The sequence below is a fragment of the Corvus kubaryi genome, unplaced genomic scaffold (genome assembly GCF_017639235.1).
Source record: "Corvus kubaryi isolate FWS band 111438036 unplaced genomic scaffold, C.kubaryi_AGA036_p1.0 76, whole genome shotgun sequence".
Lineage (NCBI taxonomy): Eukaryota > Metazoa > Chordata > Aves > Passeriformes > Corvidae > Corvus > Corvus kubaryi.
Genome location: NW_024582063.1, coordinates 14,169,620 through 14,194,803, shown reverse-complemented (window position 1 = coordinate 14,194,803; position 25,184 = coordinate 14,169,620). Strand labels below are relative to the sequence as shown.

Below are 25,184 nucleotides of genomic sequence, written 5' to 3'. Positions count from 1 at the left end.
TGCCCACAGGAAGCAATGAATTTCTTCCTTGTTTTGCTTTCCCTATTAAACTGTCTTTATCCCATGAGTTTCAAACTTTTACCCTTCCAATTCTCTCCCCAATCCTGATGGTGGGGGAGTGAGTGAGCAGCTCCATGGGGCTTGGTTGCTGGCTGGGGCTAAACCACAACAATGCCAAAGAAAGAACTGGCAGGGCAACACACCAGATTTCAGTAGCTTAACAATTTGTGATTTAACCAACCATACTGTAGGCAGAAACAAAATACAACAGGACAATTGCTTTAAAATCTGAAGAGCAAGGACGTACTAGTTTGGGAAGAGAATAATTATAAATACTTATAGGTACGGAACTAAATGAAGATACTTTAATGAGGTGATGCAAGCTCATATTTTATACATCTACAAAACATTACCGTAAGATAAGCAGAAGACTTGTGATAGGCAAAAAAAAAGAGTATTCATCTCAAAGATCTGTGTGCTGATGGTAACATAGTTTCAACCTATCCACCAGGATCTTCTCATTCCTGTTGAACTGTATCAGTTGCTGAAAGCCATTACCTTTAAATACCAGCTAATATTAGTGCTAAACCAACAATAATCCAATATTATGTACATTTTAGGCAAATAATCAGGCTGTCTTTACCTCTCATTCCAAGTAAATGTACTATCTTCCAGAAAGCACTATTCACAAATGATTTTAGAGAAAAGTTACTGTACAAAGACACAGAAGCTAAAGTTCATAAAAAGACTAGCCAGTACAATTAGACAGAAGTTTGCTTGTAGTTCTTCGTATCCAAGACCTTCTTGCCACACATGGAGCAGATGCCTATAAGCACACAAAAAGTGTGTAAATTATTTTAAAATCATTAAAAGTCTTTCTTCAAAAACAGTTGCTGTTTTTGTAAAGATCTTTTTAAAAAAAATTGTTCAAATGGGCTCTCACTGACAATCTTGTCTGTGCATGTTCTCAAAAGATACTATGAACTTAGAAGTAACATTGTAACTCCTAATACAAATTAGTATCTGCAGCATATGTGTAATGCTTCCACTTTAGAACATAAGCTCTATTTTGAGAGTATTATGATTCACGATACTGCCTGAAGCCTCTGTAATTTGCTGGAATGCCCGAAGAGAGCCAGGAGAGGCTCACATCTGACAAACAGGTAAAAATGGTGTATTGTTAATCGTTTAAAGTCCTGTAGCCAAATGAGGCATGAGGTGGACAGGAAGTAGCAGGACTAAGAAAATACAGTCACCAACAAACTGACTGCTAAATGGGGCATTAACAGGTGGGGGGCTTCAGACAACTGAGAAAGTTTAGAACACGTTTTCACAGAATTAAGGTATTTATGGAGCAAGAATACTTGAGAAGTGAACACTGATGTCCCAAAGGACTTTGTCCTAAACTCTAGGAGTGTCAAGTCAAAAGACCAGAGCACCAAAACGTACACAAGTTTGGCAGAGGAGTGGGTTGTCTCAATCTCTCCCCCTCCTTCCAAAGCAGAAAGGTGCTAAATCTTTTATCCGTAGGACCACTTCTCAATTTACACAAACATTGACCAGCAGACAAAAAATGTCAAGTGGCATCTACTCCTGCTCTCTCCAAATCGTGTGCTTTCATATACTGACATCATGACTGGACATGTATCTAGCAGTCCATTAGGGAAGAGAACAGCAGGGAACATGCCACATGATTTACTCTGGAGACCAAAATTCAGCCCACTAAATATTGACTTCAAGTCTAAACTGAGGAGTAATTAACTTAAGATTGCCTCCCAATTTTGGAGATATGCAACAGCTGAAGCACTAAGCTGTATGACTGCATTTGCTTCAAGAAATATGCCCCAATTACATCTTTGATGGTTAGAGCTACAACCTAAAGCACTTAGAAAGGTCTTAATTTTATGAAGAAGACAGGTTCAACCTGGAAGGATACACAAGCAGACAAAGATCAAATCCCGAAGCCCACCCAAGCCAGCCACAAATTTAAGAAAGAGAACAAGGTTCTACCACTTGGGATTCAGCCATCTGGTGAGCACCTAGCAGGCAACATTCCTACAGCAGGCTGCTAAACCACTGGCTTAGTGACACAGGACATATTTATTGAACAATTAATTTCATAAACAAGGCTTACTACTGGTTAGCTGTAGCTCTACATCTAAAAATCAGTTCACCTTATGTGCTATAATGATTCCTTGGCCTTAAATCATGATGCTTTTTCCCCACCCAGGAATTTTAGATTTAGCTGTTATAAAAAGGGAAGAAGAGAGAAGTGAGCAGAAGAGGGACTGCAACAAGCAATTGAGTTTTACAAGACCTGGGATTTTTTAAATTAAGGAAAATCAAACTTGTTAGATGACAGTTCTCCATGCAATTGCCAAGATTAAGTTTAGAGTTATTTTTCCAAATCTACTGATTTAGATACCACAAACATTCTAAAAGAAGCAGAATTACAGAATTACAAAGGTTTAAAAGAATCTCCTTCAGTCTCCAGTCCTGCCCCACTCAAAACAGCCAACTTGGATAAGGCTGGCTCAGGACTGTTCAAGTCATGCTCTGAATACCTCCTGTAAAGATTCTACAACCACTGTTACTAGAATATTTGATCACTCCCACACTGAAAAATTGCTTTCCTTTTATGTAATTAGAATTTTCCACATTCTAACCTGTGTACACTATTTCTTAATCTATTACTGTGTACCTCAGAAGGGTCTGACTCCATGTTCCCCGTGCCGTCCTATTAGTAGCTGAAGACAGGAATTAAATCTCATCTTAGCCTTCTCTTCCTAATTACAAATTCAGGTGTTGTACTTCCTCTCTGGTTTCAAGCCAAACTGGGGTATTTTGGCACTCAGTGAAACTCACCTTTTTTATAGGCACATCCTTGACAATAGTGGGACCCTGGCTGATGGACAGAACTCTTACAAATGCGACATATTGCAAATTTGTTCTTTCCATAAGGATCAAATCTGAGAAAAAGGAAGAGTATTTTATTTATACACCTTGAAATGAAGTATTTTTTCTGCCTCATCCTAGAAAGTCCAAGCCAGAGGGTGCAGTCAGAAACTCCAGCAAAAACTGTTATTTAGAAAAGGGACACACAAGAATTATTTCTAATAGGCTGCACAAAGTATGCAGAAAAGCTCCCACTTTCCCCATTAAGAAACATTTCTTCCATCACAGACAAAAACTTCATGAAAGCAGAACTAAAAATGTGTATTTTTATTAAGATACTACATGACTTTGAACTTAAACACCTTCCAGCAGCATTTTGCCCCCTTGCAAACAGAAAGTCCCTCAGACATGAACGAAATACTCAAGAGATTATCCTGACAATATTAGCACAGAAAATGAGCATTTCCCGGCTTCTCTCCTATAAAACCATCAAATCCTAGCAATTCCAGTGAGAACTGCAATAAAATACTTGCCCAGACTCTAAGACTGAGCAGAAAGCACCCATGAAATATGGATGGATGCATTTGTACTGACAAATCAAATACCATAATCCCCACAGTTATTATTTACTTAGTGTGTTTTGGACAAGTCTGGAGTAGTTGCCCAGGTATGCAGGAAACAGGCCTCAGTTAGTTTGCTAACCGATGTTCTTAGCCAAAATCAGCGTTCAATACTAACCTTGCCTTCTTTGAGGTCAACGCCTTGTTTTCATTTAATTTGCGACCACCGCTTTCTACAAAAAGAATAAATCAATAACTGAATAAATCTCCCAGTTCCAAGCATACTTCAAAAATCTTTGTTTACAACTTTTACACATATGCAAATAAAGTTACAGAGAGAGATAAAACACTCAGCACAGCATTAGGGGACAGGATAACAGAACACTTTATACTGCCTTTAAATACTCTGTGTATTGTCCTCGCATACAAGAAGGAAAAAAACCCAAAAAACAAAACAGACAAGTTCAACACTGAAGAGTCCTGGACAAATAAATTCCCAATGCATTAAATTAGCATGGGAGGGAAAGTACACAAGTTAATATTTAACCTGATTAATAATATAAAGTTTTGGTCTTAAGATGGTGACATAGCTCGGGTGCCCAACTGGCTTTAGAATACCTCAAAACCAAGTTGTTAAACCTTCCTGAGGTTACCTGTAGTGTTTCTTGCACCATCTTTCCATGTATCGGGAGTGATCACTGTCCCAAGCTTCTTCTCGCCTACATAAGGAAACATTACAAAGGAAAAGATTCAGAAGCACAGAATCAGTTAGGTTGGAACAGACCTCTGAGATCATCGAGTCCCACCCGTGAGCAATCACCTCCATGTAACTAGACCATGGCACTGAGTGCCACATCCAGACTTTCCTTAAGCACCTCCAGGGACGGTGACTCCACCGCCTCCCTGGGCAGCCCATTCCAATGTGTAATCTCCCTCTCCAGGACGAAATTCTTCTGAATGTCCAACCTAAGCCTTCCCATCCCAGTTTAAGACCACATCCTCTTGTCCCGTCGGTGGTTACCTGGGAGAAGAGGCCGACCCCCGCCTGGCTCCGCCCTCCCTTCAGGGAGCTGCAGAGAGCAGCAAGGCCAGCTCTGAGCCTCCTCCTCTCCAGACTAAACCACCACAGCACCCTCGGCCGCTCCTCATCAGACTCCGCGCTCCAGACACTTCCCCAGCTCCGCTGCCCTTCCTGGGACCTGCTCCACAGGTCTTTTTTTGTAGTGAGGGGCCAAGAACTGAACACAGCACTCGAGATGCGGCCTCAGCAGTGCCGAGTTCAGGGGGGACAATCACTTTCCCGTTCCTGCTGCTCACGCTAGTGCTGATAGAGGACACAATCATTTAAACTATGTGTATTAATACGCTCCACAGCCGGAGAATGACAGCTCACACAGGGGAGAATGACAGCTCACACGGGGCCCTGCCGGGAGCCGCCACCCGCGGCCCGCCCTGAGCAGCCCAGGACCCGCGGCTGCTGCTCCGCTCGGGGCAGCCCGGGACCCCCACGGGCAGGGCAGGGTCCGGCAGGTCGGGCAGGGCCCCCACACCCCCGTACTCACACTTGTCGCACACCATGGCAGCCCCTCCGCAGCCGCCGCCGCTTCCGGCACCGCCCCGGAGGTGCCGTCGGTCGGGCCCCGCCGCCTTCCGCTGCCGGGCGGCGCCGCGCGCTCCGCGGTAAGGGGCGGGAGGGGCGCCTGCGGCCCGCGCGGGATTTGTTTTTTTCAGCGAGCGCTCCTCTCCTGCCCCAAAATCCGCACCTTCGCCCCCGGCCTGCGCTCAGAGCTCTGCCCTGCGCCGCGCGGCTGGGGAAGATGCTGCCCTGCGGCGCTGCTGCCGTGCGTCGGTGACGGGGCGGGACTCGGTGTCTTGCAGGTGGCCGCTGCCCGGACACCATGAGAGGGGCGGAAATCAGGAGGCTCCTGGCTGCCAACCTGCTCTGCGCAGTGTCCATCGTCCTGGCCGCGGTTGGCCCCGCTTTCTTCCTGGACGGATTCAGCGTCCTGGGAACGCACCTCACGTGGCTGTGTGTTTGTTCTGTTTCTGTTGGTACCCTTAATATAATCTTGCACTTAGTCCTTAAACCAAGTCAGTCTCCTAAGAGAAGTTCCTTTGCTCACAAGGTAAGATTTTTTTTAATTCTTAAATTGCTACCAGACAATACAGGGGGGAAGCAAATTCTCTGAAATAATCACATGAGAAAGAAAACAATTTTTGGTGGTGAATTCTCATCTTCCATGAGTGAGTTGAGTGTAGCACCTTTTGAAACAAATTTTTCAGTATTTTCATGATGTTAAACTTTCTCTACCTGTAAATAACCTGTTCAGGTGAGTGATTCTATGCTTTCCGTTTTCGTGTCAATACAATGTTGTTTGCAGTCCCAAGAATTTGTATGTTGGCAAAACCTGGTAAAATGAAATGGCACAGAACTCATTTTGTAGTCCAGGCCTGACTCATCTTGATAAGTGGATATACCAAGAAGAAATGTTATCACACGTTTTTCGTGTGATGACTTTAAAGGAAAAAAATAGTTTCAGAATCTGAGACATAAAAGAAATACTACATTACATTTAAACAATTTTTTAAAAATCATATGGAAAATATTAAAATGGCTGGATTTCCTTGTGTGATGAAATCTGCATACAGAAGAATCTGAAGTTGGGAGAAACTTTTTGTAGTGACAGTTTGCAACAGGGAGCGTTGAAGGTATGAATCCCAATGAAATACTTTCGAACAGAATGATTTTGGAGCAGCACACGACTTGCCCAGCAGTGGGGGAGTACCCCAGAGCTTTGAAATCAGGTGGATAGTCTTGCACTCCTGACCTGCTGAGCCAGGCAAGATGCAGTGAATTTAAGATGCCAAGTTCAAAATATAGTTTTAGTTAACGTAATTTTGATTTTCTGTGTTGCAGGTTTTTTTTATATTGTATGTTTTCTTGCTTTGAAATATTTTTTCACGTTTTGTGAGAGTTGCCTTTTAATGAATGGACATGACAGTCAGATGTAAAACAGAAATGTAAAAATATCTAATAAAATGACTTCTGTTTATCTTGTCATTTCTGGTTATATTTTTTGTATGTTTGCCCTGTTTAATGGGGTGCATGAAAAAAATTTTAGATGGAGTGCGATCTTTTAAAATTAATTATTTAAAGTATTAATATATGGAAAACTGTTTTGAAGTATGCCATGCTATTATATTGTGCTGTAGCTGAAATTAAAGAAGTAGAGTACAGTGCTGTTGATAAGATATAGACTGTGAGTGTTACTTATGTTCTGTTTTGAAACATGATTCTGATATTTCGTTGCTCTTTTTTAGATATCCAGATTTCTAAAATGCTGTATATACTTTTTCATGTCTTGCATACTATTTCATGCGATTATTGTTCTTTATGGAGCACCTCTCATAGAGTAAGTCAGAAGACCCTCTCTTTCTCTAAACATTCTAAGGGGCAGCTCTCCTTGCAGATGTTGGTATAAGTACTTGTGTATTTTCTGGTACACTGGAAGTTAAGGGATAAGCTCCTAGCTGGGGGATGAAGGGTGGCTGTTTTAGCTTTCTCTTGTTGGTGGTATGTTTTTTGTTGGCTTGTTCAGCTTTTTTTTTTTTGGAAGCCAGCTCTTAAACAAGACTGCTGTAAGTAAAAATTGCAAGACAGTTACAAACAAACTATTTATGGTAAACATAAGGGCACAAACATTTTTTGGAGTTTCATTTAGTCATTTTCCCCATAAGATTCTAAACCACCTGTCTTGCATATCTTCCATCCTTTTGATATTAGTGTTTTAACTTTTATGAAAGTTTAAAAAAAATACGAAGCAACCTGGTTTTTGAGAGATAGACTAAGTTACTGACTAATAATAGCATCATGTAGTTTGGTTTCATGGTTGCTATCATAACACCAGACTGGAAAAATAAATGGAATAATGAAGTAAATATCCAAGCATACTTCAGTTTAGAAGTAGCGATCTATGTGAGGTACACCTGTGGTTTTACAAAATGTTACAGGTGTCAGGCATTTCAAAATATTACCACATTTCACTCTTGAGGTAACAGCAGAACTGTTTCCAGCTTCCTTTACTATTCTACAGAGTAAGAAGAAAATAAGTTATTTTTCTGCATGAGGTTTAAGAAAGCACACACTTTCACAAGTTGACTTAGAGGGGCTTTTTTCTTCCTAAATCTTGGAACTCTTAGAACATTAGCAACCACCTCACTTAATTTTGTAATATTCTGGTTTTTTGTAGGTCAGTGACTGAGACATTTTTGTTTGCAGTTCTCCTGTCTACCTTTACTACTTTACAGTGCTTGTGTTTGCTGGGACCAAACATACAGGCATGGATACGGGTATTTAGTAAAAACGGGTGAGTTCTAATCTAAAGTTTCTGATATTTCTCTGAATAGAAATGGACAGAATTGATGTCAACAGTATCTAATGGAATTTTTTGTAAAGAAAAGGAAACTTCCTGAATGATGGATGGTTTTTGTATTTGTGATTACAGACATATGAAAGCTTCTCTGACAAAGAAAGATTTATTTGAAGACACTGTTTCAGAAAAATGGCTTTTTATTTTTGGTGTCCAGATGCTAAATCTCACTTTGTATGTGTTTGAAGGAAGTAAAGTTTCCAACACATATTCCACTGGAGTAAAAACATTGTGCAGTCCTACATGATGGTTGTCAAATAAAGGGGAGACCTGACACTGAGCTGTGCATGGAGAATCTTGCACATGATTCAATAGTACCTTCATAAATACAACTTTTAAAGTCGGAATAGGAAGCCAAAACAAGCACTGTTTTAAATTTGAATATAATGTGGAAAATTATACATAATTACTGTGTTCTTAAGTATGTAATCTTAACCCATGCTCTTTTTCCAATTACAAAGAAAGCTGGTTTTGGTGTCAGAGTTTTCAAGCATTAATTTTTTCAGGAGTGTGTTTAAAGTAAAATGAGCCTTCTAACCACATTTTTCACCTCCAGTGGCAGCCATGGCATTATCATGTATCAAGGATAATGTATTTTTCAGAAGATTTCAATTTCTTCTGCCTTTTTTCATTCCATAAATAATAGCATGGTTGAAAGACTGGGACACTGAAGCAGGCTTCACATATGCTTGAGATTGAATAAGATTTTAGTATTCATTCCCTTTTAATAGTTTGTAATGGTGAAGTCTCATCTCAAAAGAAAGTGAAAAGTTGTATTATGCTGCTGACCTATGGAATTATTTTTGGTTTGCACTCCTGTAGAACAAGGACAAAGCTAGACTTTAATACCAGCTTCACGTATTGAATTCTGGTTTATCTCAGTTCTCAACTTAATGAAAAATATCTTGAGTCCTTGTTCAAGTAATTTACACAGTTTTTTTCAGTGGAAGGCTTAAATAGAGTGTAATAAAAGCAAGGAGTTGTTTAGCCAGAATATATCATTGCTGATTCCCTTAGTCATCTTGGGAGGTTTTACAACAGGAAATAACAGCTGAATTGAAGTAACAGATGTTTGACAATATCAGTCTGTGCCAGGTAGATTTTGAATGCCTGTCAGTATCTTTCTTCCCTAGTTTAGATCTTAATGCCATTTCAGCACAATTTTTGCATAGGAAACAGTTGTCTTGTTTTGACATTTTTTGCTGTGAGGACTTGTAAGTACTTCATACTAGTGAGCCATGTGACATTATTGGAGTAAAATGTCTATTGTTAATCATGTTTGTTTACATTTGAGTGAATATAGACTATTAAGAAATATTGTAGCAATTTTTTTTAATGGATTGTAGCAGGCTGCCCATTTAAAAATAATCCTGTGTCTTTTCATTTGACCTCATGAAATTGGAACCTCTTATGTCTGGGCATGAGATGAGTGTAGACATGATGTATTAAAAGGCTGTCTCTAACTGAGCCATGTGGAATGAGGTGGGACTGGTTAAATGGAAGAAAAGGATGGTGGGGTAAAATCAACAGAGCTACTTGCCTTGTAAGTAGACTTTAGGGAATTGAGTTGCACTGGAACAGTAAGCTTGAAAGTCTGATTAAGTGTATAGCTTAATATGAAAAAAGAATGTGTTTTAAAAGCACCTGAGTGCAATTTAGACTTAAGTAACCTTAAGCCTATGTGCACATAGAATGTGTGAGAAAAGTAAGTCCGTATATTCTACATCACAAACCCTTCCATTCTTAGGTGGCTATAAATAGGGCCCTTTTCACTAATTCTGCATTTGGAAAGGGGTGGGCCCATGCCAGCACTTCTGGACTCCTTATTCTGCCATCTAGACTTGTGGCTGATGTCAGTGTCATGACACTGACCATATGCTGTCATGTGCTCTGTGAGCAGTTAGAGGGAACTGAAAGCTACAGAAAGGGTTATCAGCATTAGTGGCAGCACGTGGTTATTATTTAAATAGTGTTTCTTAGCTGAAATAGCCTCCTGCATAAAAGTCTTTAAGAAATCAGTTTTCAGTGGCCTTTTTTTATTTTCGTTCTTCTGGAGACTGTTTATTTCAAATCACTGCTCTGAGAAATGGTGTTGAAATTTCTGGTATAATAGCAATTATAAGGTGTCACCAGGGTAGATGAGATTTTTATTTGGATATTGCCAAAAAATAGTATAAAACCGTGGTGTTAGGGCTCCTTCCAGTTTTCATTATGCCTCTTCTGTCACTTTGTTTGTGAACTGCACACTCTTACAGACTTGAAATGTCCCTTGTAAATGTGGGCATCATCACACACCAAGGGCTGCTTAGTATTTAGTCCTGCTGCAGCCAAGAATTCCAAACCTTGTCTATGAAGGAGCTGTCTCAGTAGATTATTTTATGTCAGCTAATGTCTTAATTCAAACATTATTTAAAGCTGAACTGAATGTATTGTATTATTTAAAGGGGTTAAATGATTACTTTAGGTTTCAAAAGACCTTTCTGCCACTAGTGTTCATTTATTATCTTAAATATTGCTAGTTTGTCTGCAGTTGTATCTTAGTTATTCATAGTTTAAAATGAAAGAAACCTAGAAAATGCAAAGTTTATAAACATTGCTGCAGTTGTTAGCCTCATGAAAATGAGGAGTTTATGTGGTGGTTTAAAGAATACCTGCAAAAATCCCAATAGCTGTCATTCCATGGAGAAAAGTGAGTAATGGAAGCATTGCTCCTTCAGGATAATGCTGGAGGACAAGTCAGGTTGTCTTTGGGTAGCCAGCCCATGCTGCAGAGTGGTTCAATTAGCAGCTGAAATAGTTGCCAAACTGCCAATGGCTGTTTTTCACTTGGGCACTGTGCCTTGCTAATTCTGTTGTTTTGCTTTTGGACTCTGATACCTCCATATGGTACAGCACTCTCTGGTGAATCTGCCACACACACAAGATGTCTGGTGAGGTATAACTGTACCTCGGTTAGTCCTTGGTGTATTCTGTTGTCCCTTTCGCTGCTTTAAGGCTGTAGTGAATGTTCTCTTCCTCATTCTGCCTAGCAGCTCTGCTCAATTATTCAGCTTCTGAAAATAATTCACAACAATTTTCTTTGTGCAGACTCGTAAGCAGTTTTACAGGTACATCAGGACTTTTCTCTTCAAGAAAAAAAATCTCAAACTGGTAGAATTGTGAGTTGGAGTGTTCTAAGTTAAAGGGATTGTGTTATTGCAGAAGAAAGAGTTCTGCTCAAAATGTCAAACTTGCACTGTCAGTATTGTAGTCTGCAGGACCTTTTTTTGCAAACATTGAAAAACATTTGCTTTAAACTTGTGAGCTGTTTAGCCAATATCAAATGCAGCAGTGTGTAGTCAGAAGTAAAGTCAGAAATTTTATTCTCTTCAAAACCAAGTGTTCATATCACGCAACCTCAACAGCACATGCAAAGTTCAGAGTTTACTATGAATATAGTCTTCAAGCCATAAAAATGCACATATTTTTCCTCTGTTAGCTGAAGCTAGGTGTATATTTATAATCTGAGATGTATCAAACTTAAATCTCAGATCTCGTACTGTAGTGATTTGGAGCAGGGATTCTAGCCTGGTTCTCCTCTCTTGGAACTGTACCTACTGTGTTCTGATCTTCTGTTGCTCATTTCTTAATTGGTACCAAGTACCCAAATGTTCGTGGCCTGAGCAAAGCAGAGCGATCCATTGGCACACTGATGGTAGCAAGTGCTCATCTGTTTAACAGAAATCCAGCTTTCCAAAAACTTTTGAAATCAGTACTGGTAGAAGGCTATAAACTGAGAACTGAAGTAGTTCAATGTCTCTTATAATATGTGCCATGATTGGTAGTGTAAGAGTTCTTTAGTGTGCAAAAAATTTATCCTGCAGCCAGTGTACTTGAACTTGGATGCCCTGGCTGCAATGTGCAGTTGCATTTACTTGCAGTGTTTCTTTTCAGTTGATGGAAACTTGTTTTGAAATATTCTCATAGTGAACTTCTATTTTAAATTTCAAATTGTCATAGTCATCAAATATGTCTGCACCACAGAATGCTTTGTGACTGTGCTTGTGCTTTTCTCTGCAGTCCTACAGTACCCTTTCATGTCTGCCTTTCCCTGCAATGCACACAGTTATTGAGGTAGATTTATTTGCTCAGTCTAGCAGTGTTTCAAGCTCAATAGGAGTGTTTCCAGGTAAAATAAATTAGCTTTTGCAGTAAACATCTCAAGAAAAAAAAATTCCCGAAAGTGTGGTGTTGCAGTGGGGATACCGCAACACGCATATATCAAACCAGGAGTCCCGTGGAAAGGAAATATATATGGACAGACAGATTCTTGATAGCTGTTTCAGAGATGTTTATTTCTCCAGCCGCATGGCCGGAGCTCTGCCCAGGAACTGTTCCAGTCACGGGACCAAGGGTCCTTCTGCCCGCGCAGGGAACACAAACCAACCAATGGGAACGAGGCTGAGCAGGGGCAGGGAATCCCCATGTCTGTGCCCTCAGGGCCCCTCTCCCAGGACAACATGGCAGGGGAGGGACCCCAACACCTCACCCGTTTTATTTTAATAAAAGGAGAATGAAAATAACTGGATAAACATAACAAGAACAGTTTCAAAACAAAACAAGCCACCCTCCTGAGTCTTTAAATGTCCAATCAGATTCTGTGGAACATCTTAGGGCTGACAGAAGGGAGACAGGACTCTCTGAGCATGCTTTGTGGGGAAACTGAGGCAGGAGAGGGTTTAACTTCTTCCCTCCCCCTTTTCATCCCCCACTCGGCATTGGAAAGGGATTTTTGGGGAAACAGTTGGCAAAAGCATGTTTTTGTGAGGGAAACCATGGATGAAAAAACGGATTGGGAATACACTGGGGGTAATAGGACATAGGGTAAAAGGGAAAGGTGGGATTAGGAAAGGGAGACTGTAGGGGGGACTTACAATAGAGATACTGTCTAACATGACTACGATTTTTTGCATATATACTGCCTTTTACAGGAACACCATCAGGCCCAGTGACCTGCGATGCTTGTAACCCTTTTCTACCTCGTATAATTTTGAATTGCACCACCTCTCCATCTCCCAAGCTTGGGATGTATTTTTCAGGGTTATTCTTTTTAATAGCAGTTCTATGCACGAATATGTCTTGCTGGTTGTCACACCTTGTTATAAAACCATAATTTTGCTTAACATTATACCATTTTTACTATCCCTAAGACCTTAGGTACTATGATCTTTTCCTTTTTCCGAGTGGCTGCTGTTTTCTGTCTCGCTGCGTCTTTGCTCTCTCCTTCGGTCGCTCCCGTGTTGGAATTGTCGGGGCTGCTCGTGCCTGCGCGCTCTTCCCGGGGTCGCGTTCGGGGCTGTGCGGGCCGGGCCGGGCCGCGCCGCTCAGTTCTCCGCGCGTCGCCTCCTCTGGTCGCAGCTTCGCTGCCGATGCCGGGCGCTGCACCCACGTCTCGGCCGGGCCCCCGGGCGACGACTCCCCCGCGCCCTGCTCCAGCGCGTGTTTCGGTTCGGCGCGGCTCCGTCTCGGTCGGGCATTCCCGGGGCTCGCTCCACCACACGCTGCACGCGGCCGGGCAGGCACCGCCGGGTCCCGCCGCTCCTCGCTCCGCCACCGACACTGCGGCTCGCGTGGCTCCGCCCGCGCGCGGGAACTGCCTCGCTGCTGCTCGCAGAGTGCTCGGCGCACGTGGCCTGGGCCGCACGGTCCCTGCGCCAGGCTTCCCTTCGCCAGGACACAGCTGACATTGCTCAACAGTCTCGGTAACTAAATAATATTCACGAAAATATTCTTCCATCGGCATATATTTTGACTCCAGTATTAACTGTGTCCAAACGGTTTTCCAAAAGCCCTTGGTAAGAATTAAATCCCAAGAAACATAGAAAAAGTTCTTAAACAACCATGCCAGGAAGTGTTTCAGTTCTTTTTGAGCTTGAATCAAGCTAAAATTTACAAATCGTTGTTCAAGAATCGTTTTAAGTTTAAGATAAATGTCCATATGCGGCTCGGAGAGCCAAGAGTCTTCCCACTGTTCCTGCATAGTTTAGATACGGAATAGCAAAGCAAAACCAAGAAGAGGAATCCAAAGTTTCCAGGGTTTACTCACACAAATCAGTCGCTTAGGGATCGGGGATCGTTCTGCTCACAATTCTCCACCATTTGTTGCAGTGGGGATACTGCAACACGCATATATCAAACCAGGAGTCCCGTGGAAAGGAAATATATATGGACAGACAGATTCTTGATAGCTGTTTCAGAGATGTTTATTTCTCCAACCGCATGGCCGGAGCTCTGCCCAGGAACTGTTCCAGTCACGGGACCAAGGGTCCTTCTGCCCGCGCAGGGAACACAAACCAACCAATGGGAACGAGGCTGAGCAGGGGCAGGGAAACCCCGTGCCTGTGCCCTCAGGGCCCCTCTCCCAGGGCTACACGGCAGGGGAGGGACCCCAACAGTGTGGTATAAAAAGATTGTAATTATAGCTAAAATTTGCAACTTAGATTTTACCTATAGTTTGTATGTTTTAGAAAAAACCTGCATGCTATTTATCAAATATGTGAATTTTTATTTCTGTTTATAGCCTCAAAAGTTTTGGGAGAAATCTGATCTAACTCTCTGCCATGATAACTTTTGCTGTTGTTGAAAACTTTTAACACACTTTTTACAGAGCTATGTCCATCTGGGAAAGCAGTCTACAGATTACTTCTGTGTGCAGTATCCTTGGAGCTTGGTTTGGAGCCTTTCCTATTCCTCTTGATTGGGATCGGCCTTGGCAGGTTAGTATGTACGCCCTTATCATAAATGTACAAAATACTAATTTTCTGGAGATGCATGCTACACAAAATTGCTCTGAAGCTGTACAGGTGTATTGGACTTAGTCATAAGCTGTTTCTGCAGAGTTATGTCAACTCATTGGAAGCATCTGTGCTTAGGGTGTAAGGAAGTAAAATATGTTATTTTTACTTCCAGTTTAAGTAAATTCTTTGTTACAGACTTGTGAGTGTCTGTTGCATGCAAACTTTATAAAGAAATAGAGCTCTAAGGACTTGGATAAGCAGAAGCTAGACAAGCTGGAGGAGAAATGTGAAATGGTGAAGATGGCTTCAAGCTTGCCTTCAGGCTAGTAGCTTTTACTGCTCATGGGTAGGGAAAGAAGGATGCTTTCCTTGTGTTTTAGCTCCCCTCTGTCTCCCATAACAGCACTTAACAGAAGGTATTTTCAATGGATTTGGATCGATTTATTAAAATGGTGTAGCCAAAGCACTGTACTAAACACTTCTGATTTCAAAGGAAGGCAGACAGTAGCTTTGTAGTTGAACAAGAAAAATGTGAAGTTGGCATTGCAGATTCTATTTTTATAAATTCAAATGTTTATGCTATTTTCTTACTGTGTTTTTGGCGTGAAGACAGGATTCAATTAAATATAACTGAAGTCTGCAATTGCCATAAAATGATGGTACTAGTAACTAGTACTTCTTCTTAGATGTGCTCACTGGATATTTTTTTTCATCCAGTTACCAAACTCATACACTCTTAGCTGAGTAGTGTCTACCAGGCCTGTTTGTAAGCAGATGATTTCGGAGGTTTCTTCCAGAAATCAGTGTAACAGGCAGCACACTTTCCTCTGTGATATTGTAGAGATGTTGTGGCTTACAGCTGCAATTAAAATTTGTCTTCCCTAAGTAGCTCACAGCCTGCTTTTTTGCCATTAGTCTTCTATTGCAGTAGTGTAATGAGACATTAAAATTTGTATTTCAGAAATAATGGAGGAGTAGGTTAATATTTTGAGTAAAAATCTGGGGTTTTCTTCCCTGAAAACACTTGGTTTTACTCTTGCAAGATGTTTTATCATCAGTCTGACGTAGGTGTATGTTGGCACTAATTAATTGTTGACAGACATGAATGTAACCCAAAAATCAAGGGATTCATTGAAATACAATCTCCTATCTTCTTGCCAAGCCATACTCACTTCCCTGTCCCAATGAAAGGCAAGCACTTTTTCCTTGCTCAGGTGGGATTTTAACGCAGCGTGTCACATCTGGCAGGTTTTGTTTTATTCCTAAAATCTCAGACTTTGCTAATATGCTGTGTATAAAAACTTCACCTTTTATGCAGCAGTGATATGAGGAAAGCTCATATCACATGAAGTGAGGGGACTCTGATTAACAAAACAAAGATGCTAATAGCTGAAGACAGATACTTAAGGTAGAGTTAATTTTTAACTTTTTGTCCATCCTCACATCTTCCTATAGTGGAAGGCAGAAGTTTGATAATGGTCTGAAAACTTTTCTGTTTGAAAACTCTTCCAAATCAATAAAAGCCAAACATGACTGAAAATTTAGCTCTGTAATCTACACTTAAACATCTAAAAATACTGACTCCTCAGAACCGCATAGTGTTTGCAGAAACTTCAGATGCCCAAACTTGTCACTGGCTGTTTCTGGGTATGAATGCTCCCCAGTGCTCCCTGTGTGTCTGCAATTTCCCTTTTCCTTCACCATCTCCACCCTCATATCTGACATACTCCTAATACCAAAGTTAGCAGGGGAGAGTTTCTGACTCTCAGATTAAGTCCCAAGCGAGGTCTGAAAGAAATCATGTAGATCTTAATGTGGACTTAAAAGTAATCAAACCCAGTCAAAACCAAATTAATTCTAGACATCTGCATGAGTAAAGTATTAAGCTTCTGACATCAGCTCTTTCTCATATTAGCCTAAAAACAGAGAGCCTGAGGATTACAGTTTTGGATTTACCCTTTTCCTATCCAAAAATGGACTCAAATGGAACAGCTTAGTCTTTGAACTCAAGACCAGCTTTTGAGATAAAAAGAGGTTTCATTAGTGATTGTTTTCCTTTTTGTATTTTAGCCTTTGTGCTGTTAACAATTTTTTTTTTGATCTGTAGTAGAAATGGTTCTGCTTTAAAGCAGAAAATGTGTTTTAAATCTTACTACTCAGGCAAGGCTAAAGTGGTATTACTATTTAGAAAGCAGTGTTGAGGCCTTTAAGCCTGCTTATTGCAAAATCTGGTTCTGATGTTGGTATTGATTATAGTTAGTATTTGTGGCGTAACAGGTGATGGAAACACAGCTGCATTGCTACCTATAACTTCAGACAATTCATTATTGGGGGACTGTCACAGACAAGGTGAAATTGGTACTACAAGAACTGGATGGATCAGCAATAACTGAGAAATATCACGTGATAAAGCAAACCAAAGGGTTGTTGCTGCTGCCCTTGGGCTCTATTAGTAGCCCTGGAATGCCAAAAGTTGTCAAAAACACGTAATATCCAGCTGGTACAAAAAAATGCTGTGAGATTTGGAGGAAAAATGCTATTGCTATTGATTTAGCTCTGTTAGAACAATATAGTATGGCACAAGGTTCACACAAAAAGTTAAGCACTTGAATTGGCACGTTTTTTCACTTCATCAGGATTTAGCACTTGATCAAATCTGGTATCTACACTTCAAACTGTAGACAGTTTGAGAGTGTCTGCAGTAAACTTTTAAATTGGCAAATCATTGAGGAAGGGGAGAATGTAAAGCTGCTTCTGTGAAGTCTGGTTTGTTCACAGAAATAGCTCCAAATGCACATGGTCAGTAGTCACTCACCTAAAGCAAACAAGAGGTTGAGGGGAGCAGTGAGAATGCTGGAATCCCGGTAGAGTATTAGCTAAAGCTGTCTGCACTATTCTGTAAGATACGTGGCTGAATTGCCACACTCACACATAGGGCAGTTCTTCTGCTGTCGCTTTGCCGCTTTGTGTCCTTCAAAGAAAAAGCAACATTGGTTTCGTTTTTTGCTAATCTGCTTCCCTGCCCTTGGCAGTCTGTATTGGGACTGGCATATTTTCCTGCAAACTTACTAGAAGAACTGGAAAATTACCTGGTAGTCATTGCTTTACATCGTGGTTGAGATGTATCAGTAGAAGCTGAGAAGTCTGTTGTACTGTTACCTGGATCTTACCTGGTCAGAAAATCAGATGTCAGTGTCCTATGCATCTTTCACTAGAATTTGCTTTTACTTCAAAGTACTTCAGGGCTCTATGGAGTAAACCTGATGATGAATTTCATAACAAGAGTTCCAGTTCATGTGCTAATGGCTAAAGCCCAAATGCTACTTCATCCTGAGTTATTTAAAAACAAAAGGAAACATGTTGCTTCTTTATACATACCTCTTGTGACATGCAACAAAACTGAGATAAATACAGATGTCTCAGAAAATCTTCACTTTATTTTCCATGTTTATGTTTGAAAAATACTGCATACAGGGGATATTCAGATTAGTGTGCCTCTCTACCCTTAAAAATAATAATGTTAATTGCATTTTTTTAAGCATACAACAACTTTTATGCTAAGTAAATATTACTTAACAGGAACAGAATATTGTTTCAGAAATAAACTAACATTAATTATCTGAATAATGTTTGAGAATGGAAATGAAAAATATATAAAGCACTTCTGTTAGAAGTATTAAATATATTGCTGAAAGTCAGTTTGTGTCCTATGATTCATTGTTTTTCATTATTCTGTTGTTTTCTTAAAGCAACTTGTAAACATGCCATGTGTGTTACTCCTCTGCTAGCTTTAAGAAAAAAATTGTAACTATGCAAAACAGTTGGTCAGGGAGGCCTAGTCTACTGTTGTTCCTCGTTGTAGGTCTGCAGAATTCAGCCTGTCTTAGATAAAGGTAAAGATCACTGTCTTACAGGAATGCAGGTTAGGCGCTATAATAGTTACATTTCTGTATTAAAAACAAGAAAACCCAAAACAACAAACTTTCCAAGACTTGTTCTTCCAGGCATGTTTCAGTTAGACTGGTAGACTAATTTTGCCAGTGTTTTGAGATTGTTATCTTATTCTTCAGCAATTTTTATAATAGTTTGCAACACTTAATTGTGATCATTTAAATAAGGCTATTCTAGACAATTTAAAGAGTTGTACATCCATCTCCAGTTGCCTCTAGGCTGCTGAAGCACAATGGGTATGTAAGGGTTACAGTTAGCTAGGACAGTTCTACAAAGAAATAGAAAATAACTTCCTTTGTTACAGTTGCTTAGTTTTTCCAGATTGCCTGTTTCAAGCTGATGGTGTACTTTTAATAACCACATATGATTAGGATCCTGGCCTCACATGTCACTGAGAAGTGGAACCTTAAAGCACACTACCACTGAAACAGAAGGGGATGATGTAGGAGTTACTAGACACATCCTTTCTCTACTCAGCCTGAGGAAGTTAGTTGCAGAACAAGATGGTATAGTTAAAGATCACAACTTTATCAGCACACTTTATATGTGGTGGAACTACTATTCCAGACACAGTATTTGTCACTGACAACAACTGGATTTAGCTCACTGGGAAGTTCCTGGGTTTATTGCATGTTTGATAACAGACTTTTAAAACATGTCTCTGGGTTTGTTGTGTGCATACCCTCCCAAACATCTGGGTTTTTTGTAGCATTATTTTGAGCTGTAGTACCTGTTACTAGTGGTAAAAAGTGAGTTTGAAATAATATTCTGCTTACAGTGTTATTGTTAGGTAGAAGTAAAATTGCTATATTCCTACTTCGTGGTGGATGCTGCAAACATAATACGTAGTGCTGATATAGCTCACCTGAGTTGACTGACTGCCATGTAATTTAGCCAATATGACTGTAAATATTAGCCTTAGATACCTCTCAGACATTTGTAGCCTGAAAAGTCATCCGGAGAATCTTGGGTACAGTTCTTGGTGCTTACTCAAGTAAGCTGAAATGGGACTATAAACTTCCACACTACTTGGGTTCTTAACACAGCTCAGAGGGTTTCCTTCTTGTATTTCTCTTTGGATCTACTACTTACTGTGAAAGTTTTGTTAGAAGAGAAGTTGCTTAATATGAGAAGAAGGGATAATATGCAGTTGTAGTTGTTTTAAACAGAGGTAGAAGCTTGTTCCACTTTAGTGTGGTTATCATTGTTTATTTAATAAGGTGTTTTCTAAATGTAAACGTTAATGGTGAGATCAAAGGCAGTTATGCTTGCTATAACTTTAGAACACAAATCCATGAAACCAACTTCTAGTTACAAATGCCAGCCTGAAAAAAACCTCACACTTTCTTCTTGGTGTGTGCTTGTCAACACACACATTCTGTACAATGTGATAAGACACTTGTAGTTAACGTGTGCACACAACCAAAATAGATTAAAGGCATGTACTGAAGTTTTTAAGACAGTACAGACTAAACAATTAGGAATTTAAGGCATATTAGAAACAGGGAGGGAAAATAATTGTGCTCATTTATTCAGTTTAGAATGAAACAAAAATAATTACATAGCCTTCTAATTGACAGTCAAATGGGTCTTTTGAAACAGTAAGCATACCAAAAAAAATGTGTTTAGGAATATGAGAAAAGCACTCTTAATTTTACTAAAAAGAAATAAGTACAGTAGATTGCCCCACTGTATTTGCATTTGTATAATGAAAGTTCCAGCAGGCAGCTGCTTACTTCATGGTATCTTTAAAAACATTGTGTTGCTCCTCTGATCTATTAGAATCTGGCCTTTATGTCCTTATCAATGTCTATGTAATTCCTCTTGCATGGGATGCATGTTACAGACCTGTAATAGATGACAGAACTGTCATGCAGTCAGAATTCTGGTTTAACTAGCTACATGCACAGTCCAGCAGAGCTAGATACCTTGCTGAGATCCTGCAACATGCTCTGCTTTCCATGCAATATGCTAAGCATTCTCACGTTATAGAATCTTAGGTGTTCTAAAGAGTGCTGAGGAAACAAGCTCACTTGTGTCCTGAAAGGTTGGCAATTCCTATTTTGAGTCATTATTCTTAAAATGAGTTCTAATATATACTAAAAACCTTGCAGTTCTGCAGTGTCTGTTTAGCTAGACTAAAGAAATCCCTGTGAAGTCCTAACACTGCTGCCAGATGAAAATGCAAAAAGAAAATTTAAGCTAATAGCAGAAGTCAGAATAATTTTGCATTAACCACTGGCTCATGCTCCATCCTTTAAAATGTGGTTTTTGTTCTTGTTAAGATTTGTTTTTGCCAAGCTGCTGTTCAGGTTCCTAGTAATCGTCTACAGGTTGTTAAAATTGCCCTTTTCATCCTGCATTTGATATGTAAACTGATTGTTGTGTTAGGCTGTGAGAATGGTAGCTGATGCTTCCCAGCTGCTGAGACAGATAAGGCATTTCATGACAGTTTCATGAAAAATGTTCTGTTCTGTCTCCTGTAGTCCCCACACTTTCCTCTCTGCATCAGCCTTTTTCCCCTCAACAAAAGTGCAGCTAGGCCATGTGGCCTAACTTATTCCCTTGCTGCTGACCCAGCCCAGATGTGACATCAGTACTGGGGTAGGATATGTCAGCTTCCTCAAGGCAGAAGGGAGCATGAAGTAAGGAGGAACTGAGCTGAAAAGTTCTCAGAGATCAAGAGGGGTATATTACAAGTTGCATATTTTAAGCAAGCAGAATGGAATCTCTTGGAACAGGCAGACAGATATTTGCTGCTTAGATTTTTATCACTTACAGGCAGTTCATACCAAGTCAAGGACATTAAACCAAATTTGAGGTAATATGAAAGACGGGGCAAAAGCAGGCCAATCGAGTAAGTCAAAGTCATTTTAAAAAGTCCAGAAGAAAGTGAGAGCCTCAGAAAAATGAGGCCAGCAGCTAATACAAAATAAAGCAACCCACTTCCACAGAAAAAAGCAACCCATTTTCATATACAGTCACAAGCATGTGGAAGTGGTGTTATTTTAGTGCAGCCAATGTGCTTAAGAGCCATATCTTATCTGTCTTTGACAACTTGCTGCTTTAGATATACCCATGGGTGCATTGGGCTATATGTAGCCTAAAAGCCATCAGCCAAGAATAAAAGGTGCAAAACTGGTATTATTACCTGTTTGTTAGTGGATTTTGCCCTGTCTTGAGGGTTAGAGAAAATAACGTAAGGACAGCAACGCTCTTAAGTCCAGGCTTTTAACTGCTGTGCTTAGGGAGTTTTCAAAAGGCCAGTCAAACTGCCTTCAGAACTACTTTGGGCTGTCCAAGCAGCACAGTAAGAACAAGAGCCTGGCTTAGTACCCCTCTGTTCCATGCCACTAGAAGGGATGAGATGGTGTCTCTTTCTGTCTTATTCATAGATGCGGAGATGGAGTGTTTTATGGTTTCTTCCCTTTGTTCCCTATCTTTGTCACCTGCTATTCGTGAGTGTTCAGAGGTCAGAGACTCAACTGTTAAGAGAGAGCTTGAAACTTATGTAAGGTAACACTGGTTTTTAAAAACCAAAGCAAAAATTGAATGTTTTAGAAGACAGAGGCATAATTAATATTAAAAGTTACATAGCTATTGAAAAACCATGTCCCAAGTTGCAGTTCAGTCAGGTGAAAGAGGCTACATCATCAGAGATCTTTTTAATCATACCAATAATCACCCACTATACACAAAATAGCACAATATACAGGGTCATTGGGTCATCAGGGATATTCACTCTCTAGTTAGGGGAATATGATCAATTCAGAGTCCATCATCTACCTATACTTCTGCAAAGCAAATAGGCAACTACAAATTCACCTAATGTAGGTAAAAATTTCATGAAGGGTTGATTATTGATCACTCAGCAAATCTGATGTAAAAGCAAGTAACTTGATGTAAAAGTTAAGAAGCTGTTGTCCGTAGTTTTGTGGATATTAGGGTGGTATTTGACTTCATCAGTGGGTAAGAAAGTATGACTTGTGTTCCATCTGAATGTTACTGAGTGAGCGGAAGGGTTTCAGGGACTTTTTTATTGTTTTGTCCTTTAGACGTGTGTAATATGCAAAATGCTAGAAACAATTACATTTCATTTAAAAGCTGAAAAGATCCACCTGAAGTGTAAGTTTAGCCAAGGCCACAAACTTATGTGAGTTTTGAATATGTGTAGTACCTTACCATGCCAAAGCCTCTCAAGGCTTTTTATGGATGATCTACAACACACAGTAAATGAATGAAAACAAGCAAATCTTTGGCTTGAGAGGCAACTGCTGAAATACTCAGCAACAAAAACAAGCAGCAGAGACAGAATGTATGAAAATGAAAGAATGAAACAAGGTCAATAAAGAGTACCTAAGGCACCTTGTTTAATAGTCATCTTTGCTACACTCCTTAAGACCTCCAAATAACATATAAAGCTGTAAATGCTAAGGAATGTGAAGATGAAACAGCTGAGGCGATTGAAGATGAAAGAGCAGAGGACAAAATACATTACTCTTATTCATAGTTAAAATTCCCATGATCAAAGGATGTGAATAAATATATTCTTTTAAGTGATAATGAAGAGAAGAATCAGAGCTAGGAAAATGAATGAAAGGAGGAACCAGGACCATTAAGAGTAAGTTCATTTGATATTCATGAATTGCAAGTCAAAGTGAAGTAGAAAAGAAGGCTGGAGATTGGGATATTTCCTCTATTGTCTAGTGCATTTCTCAGTCTCAAGTACTACAGAGGGGGGAAATATCCCCCTTAATTTAAAAAACAAAAGAATAGGAGAGTCCAGTCTGTACTTTGTTTAGGAATATGCATAGTACAGCAGGAACTGCAAAACTGTCCTTGCAAAAAAAAAAAAAAAAAAATTCAAAGGAGAATTTTGAAGAGGCATGGGAATTGTGTTTATTCTACAATAAATATTTTAATCACCACTTAGTTGAGACTTTCATCAAATGCAGTATGTAGTGGACTGGTAATACAAGCTACGTCTGATGACAGACTGGTTAAGTCTTGGTTTGGCCACTCCTCCCCGCAAATCAATACCAATTAAAAAAATAAAGGGCAGGGGAGAATTCCATTACTACTCTGGTTCAGTACAAGATGGTTTGTTAAAGTGAGTCGGCTCTATTGAGTTGGCTTCCTGTTCTTGCAATAGAAAATAAGAGCTTATAATTAAAGCTCTCTTTGACATAACTGGCTTACTACAAGTTTGATGATCTGGGTGCAAGATGTTCAGTCAGCTTCCAAATTTATGTTCCCTCCCTACTGCTAGCCAGAGGGAAATTTATGCTTTTACATACTTTACAAGAAAAAAAAGCCAACAAGCCTCTATCCATCTCAGTCTCTGGCCTTATTTGAATACTAGTTCATCTCTACACAGCTAAAAGTTTCAAAACACCATGAGAGATTGAAAGGAGAAATTGCTGAGAAGTCTGTAGGTATCCAAATGTATGCAGCAGAGTAGGAAGTTAGGTCAGCTGAATGCTTCAGGGGATATAAATACTTCTAAGGGGGTTTTTTCACATAGTTTTTGGACTATCAAACTAAAGTCTGCAATAGCCAGAAGCCTGCTTACATTTTAATGCATATTAATTAAAAACTGTACAACAGCATTTAGTGTTCATGAAGATGATTGTTACGCTTTTGGCATTTTTAGGAAAGCACATCCAGCTTTAAAGTAGAATAAGACTACTGTCTTTCAGTACCTAGACTTTGTGCTCATGAAGTACAAAAAGCCACAGACATTTTCCTCATTGTCTGCTTTTACCTTGCGTTCTCCCCTCAGGTATGGCCCATTTCCTGTTCCCTCGGAGCTACCTTTGGCTATACGGCTGGTCTGATTATTGCACCTCTGTGGATACACTGGAACCGGAAGCAGATTACATACAAAAGCAGATAACTGGAGCAAAGACAGACAAGGTATTTCTTTGTGCAGATTCCATACAGACTGTGCAAAAGTTGGTTTTTTTAAGATATATATATATATATAGTCAAAGCAGAAGACTGTCCAAATTCAATTAAAGTATTTCAGGCCAAGCATCACCACTCAATAAAATCACATAGTTGCCGTTTCAGCATGGTGCAGTTTTTGCTTCCTCTAGACTGTGTAACCCTGAGAGACTGTACCTTCCAGTCTGAATAAAATACTTGTAACAGATGTGGTGGCTTCTTATTACAAGTTCGTTGAGTTTGATTTTAATCCTCTGGATTTCACTGGTTGTAGAAGGCAGAATCGTAGGTTTAGCTTTCAAACCTGTAACAAATTCTCTGTGTACTTAATGCATTGTATTTAAAATCAGTAGAATTTCACAGTAAGCCTGGCCATTGTCAAATGTCTCTCACGTGATCAAACAGCAGTTTATGCATCTTGAGCCTATTCTCTTCTTCACTGTGTGTTTCTTTGGAGTTAGAATGGCTATAATAGCTTCATCAAAAACGGTCTTCAGTCCTTTCTGTGTTAAAGCTGAACACTCCACGTAGCAGTAGGCTCCTATCTGTCAAGAAAGTAAGTTATTTCAATAGCAGTACGTCTCAGCTGTTCAATTCCATCTGGGCACTGCTGCTTTTTTTTTTCC

The 25,184-nt window shown here is 39.9% G+C and overlaps 3 protein-coding genes across 4 annotated transcripts in view; 1 reads left to right on the top strand and 2 right to left on the bottom strand.

The window, feature by feature from the left end:
• Window positions 1-351: 351 nt before the first annotated feature.
• On the bottom strand, window positions 352-5,119 carry CRIPT (CXXC repeat containing interactor of PDZ3 domain). Its single transcript, XM_042051861.1, has 5 exons — window positions 5,018-5,119; window positions 4,109-4,174; window positions 3,634-3,688; window positions 2,866-2,969; window positions 352-826 (listed from the first exon to the last, which is right to left on the bottom strand). Exons 1-5 carry the CDS (start codon window positions 5,031-5,033, stop codon window positions 762-764), a joined length of 306 nt encoding a protein of 101 aa, XP_041907795.1. The 5' UTR covers window positions 5,034-5,119; the 3' UTR covers window positions 352-761.
• The window catches only part of PIGF (phosphatidylinositol glycan anchor biosynthesis class F), a 25,920-nt gene continuing 5,828 nt past the window's right edge, over window positions 5,093-25,184 (top strand). The window contains exons 1-6 of one of the 2 annotated variants that reach the window (XM_042051859.1): window positions 5,093-5,135; window positions 5,334-5,581; window positions 6,777-6,868; window positions 7,706-7,822; window positions 14,532-14,640; window positions 24,395-24,766. In XM_042051859.1, coding sequence (XP_041907793.1) covers window positions 5,354-5,581; window positions 6,777-6,868; window positions 7,706-7,822; window positions 14,532-14,640; window positions 24,395-24,508 — 660 coding nt within the window. In that variant the 5' untranslated portion in view covers window positions 5,093-5,135; window positions 5,334-5,353 and the 3' untranslated portion in view covers window positions 24,509-24,766. The other variant, XM_042051857.1, reaches the window with a different exon arrangement.
• The window catches only part of RHOQ (ras homolog family member Q), a 22,054-nt gene continuing 16,990 nt past the window's right edge, over window positions 20,121-25,184 (bottom strand). Inside the window, exon 5 of the mRNA XM_042051860.1 lies at window positions 20,121-25,103. Coding sequence (XP_041907794.1) covers window positions 24,948-25,103 — 156 coding nt within the window. The 3' untranslated portion in view covers window positions 20,121-24,947. The remainder of the gene's footprint in view (window positions 25,104-25,184) is intronic.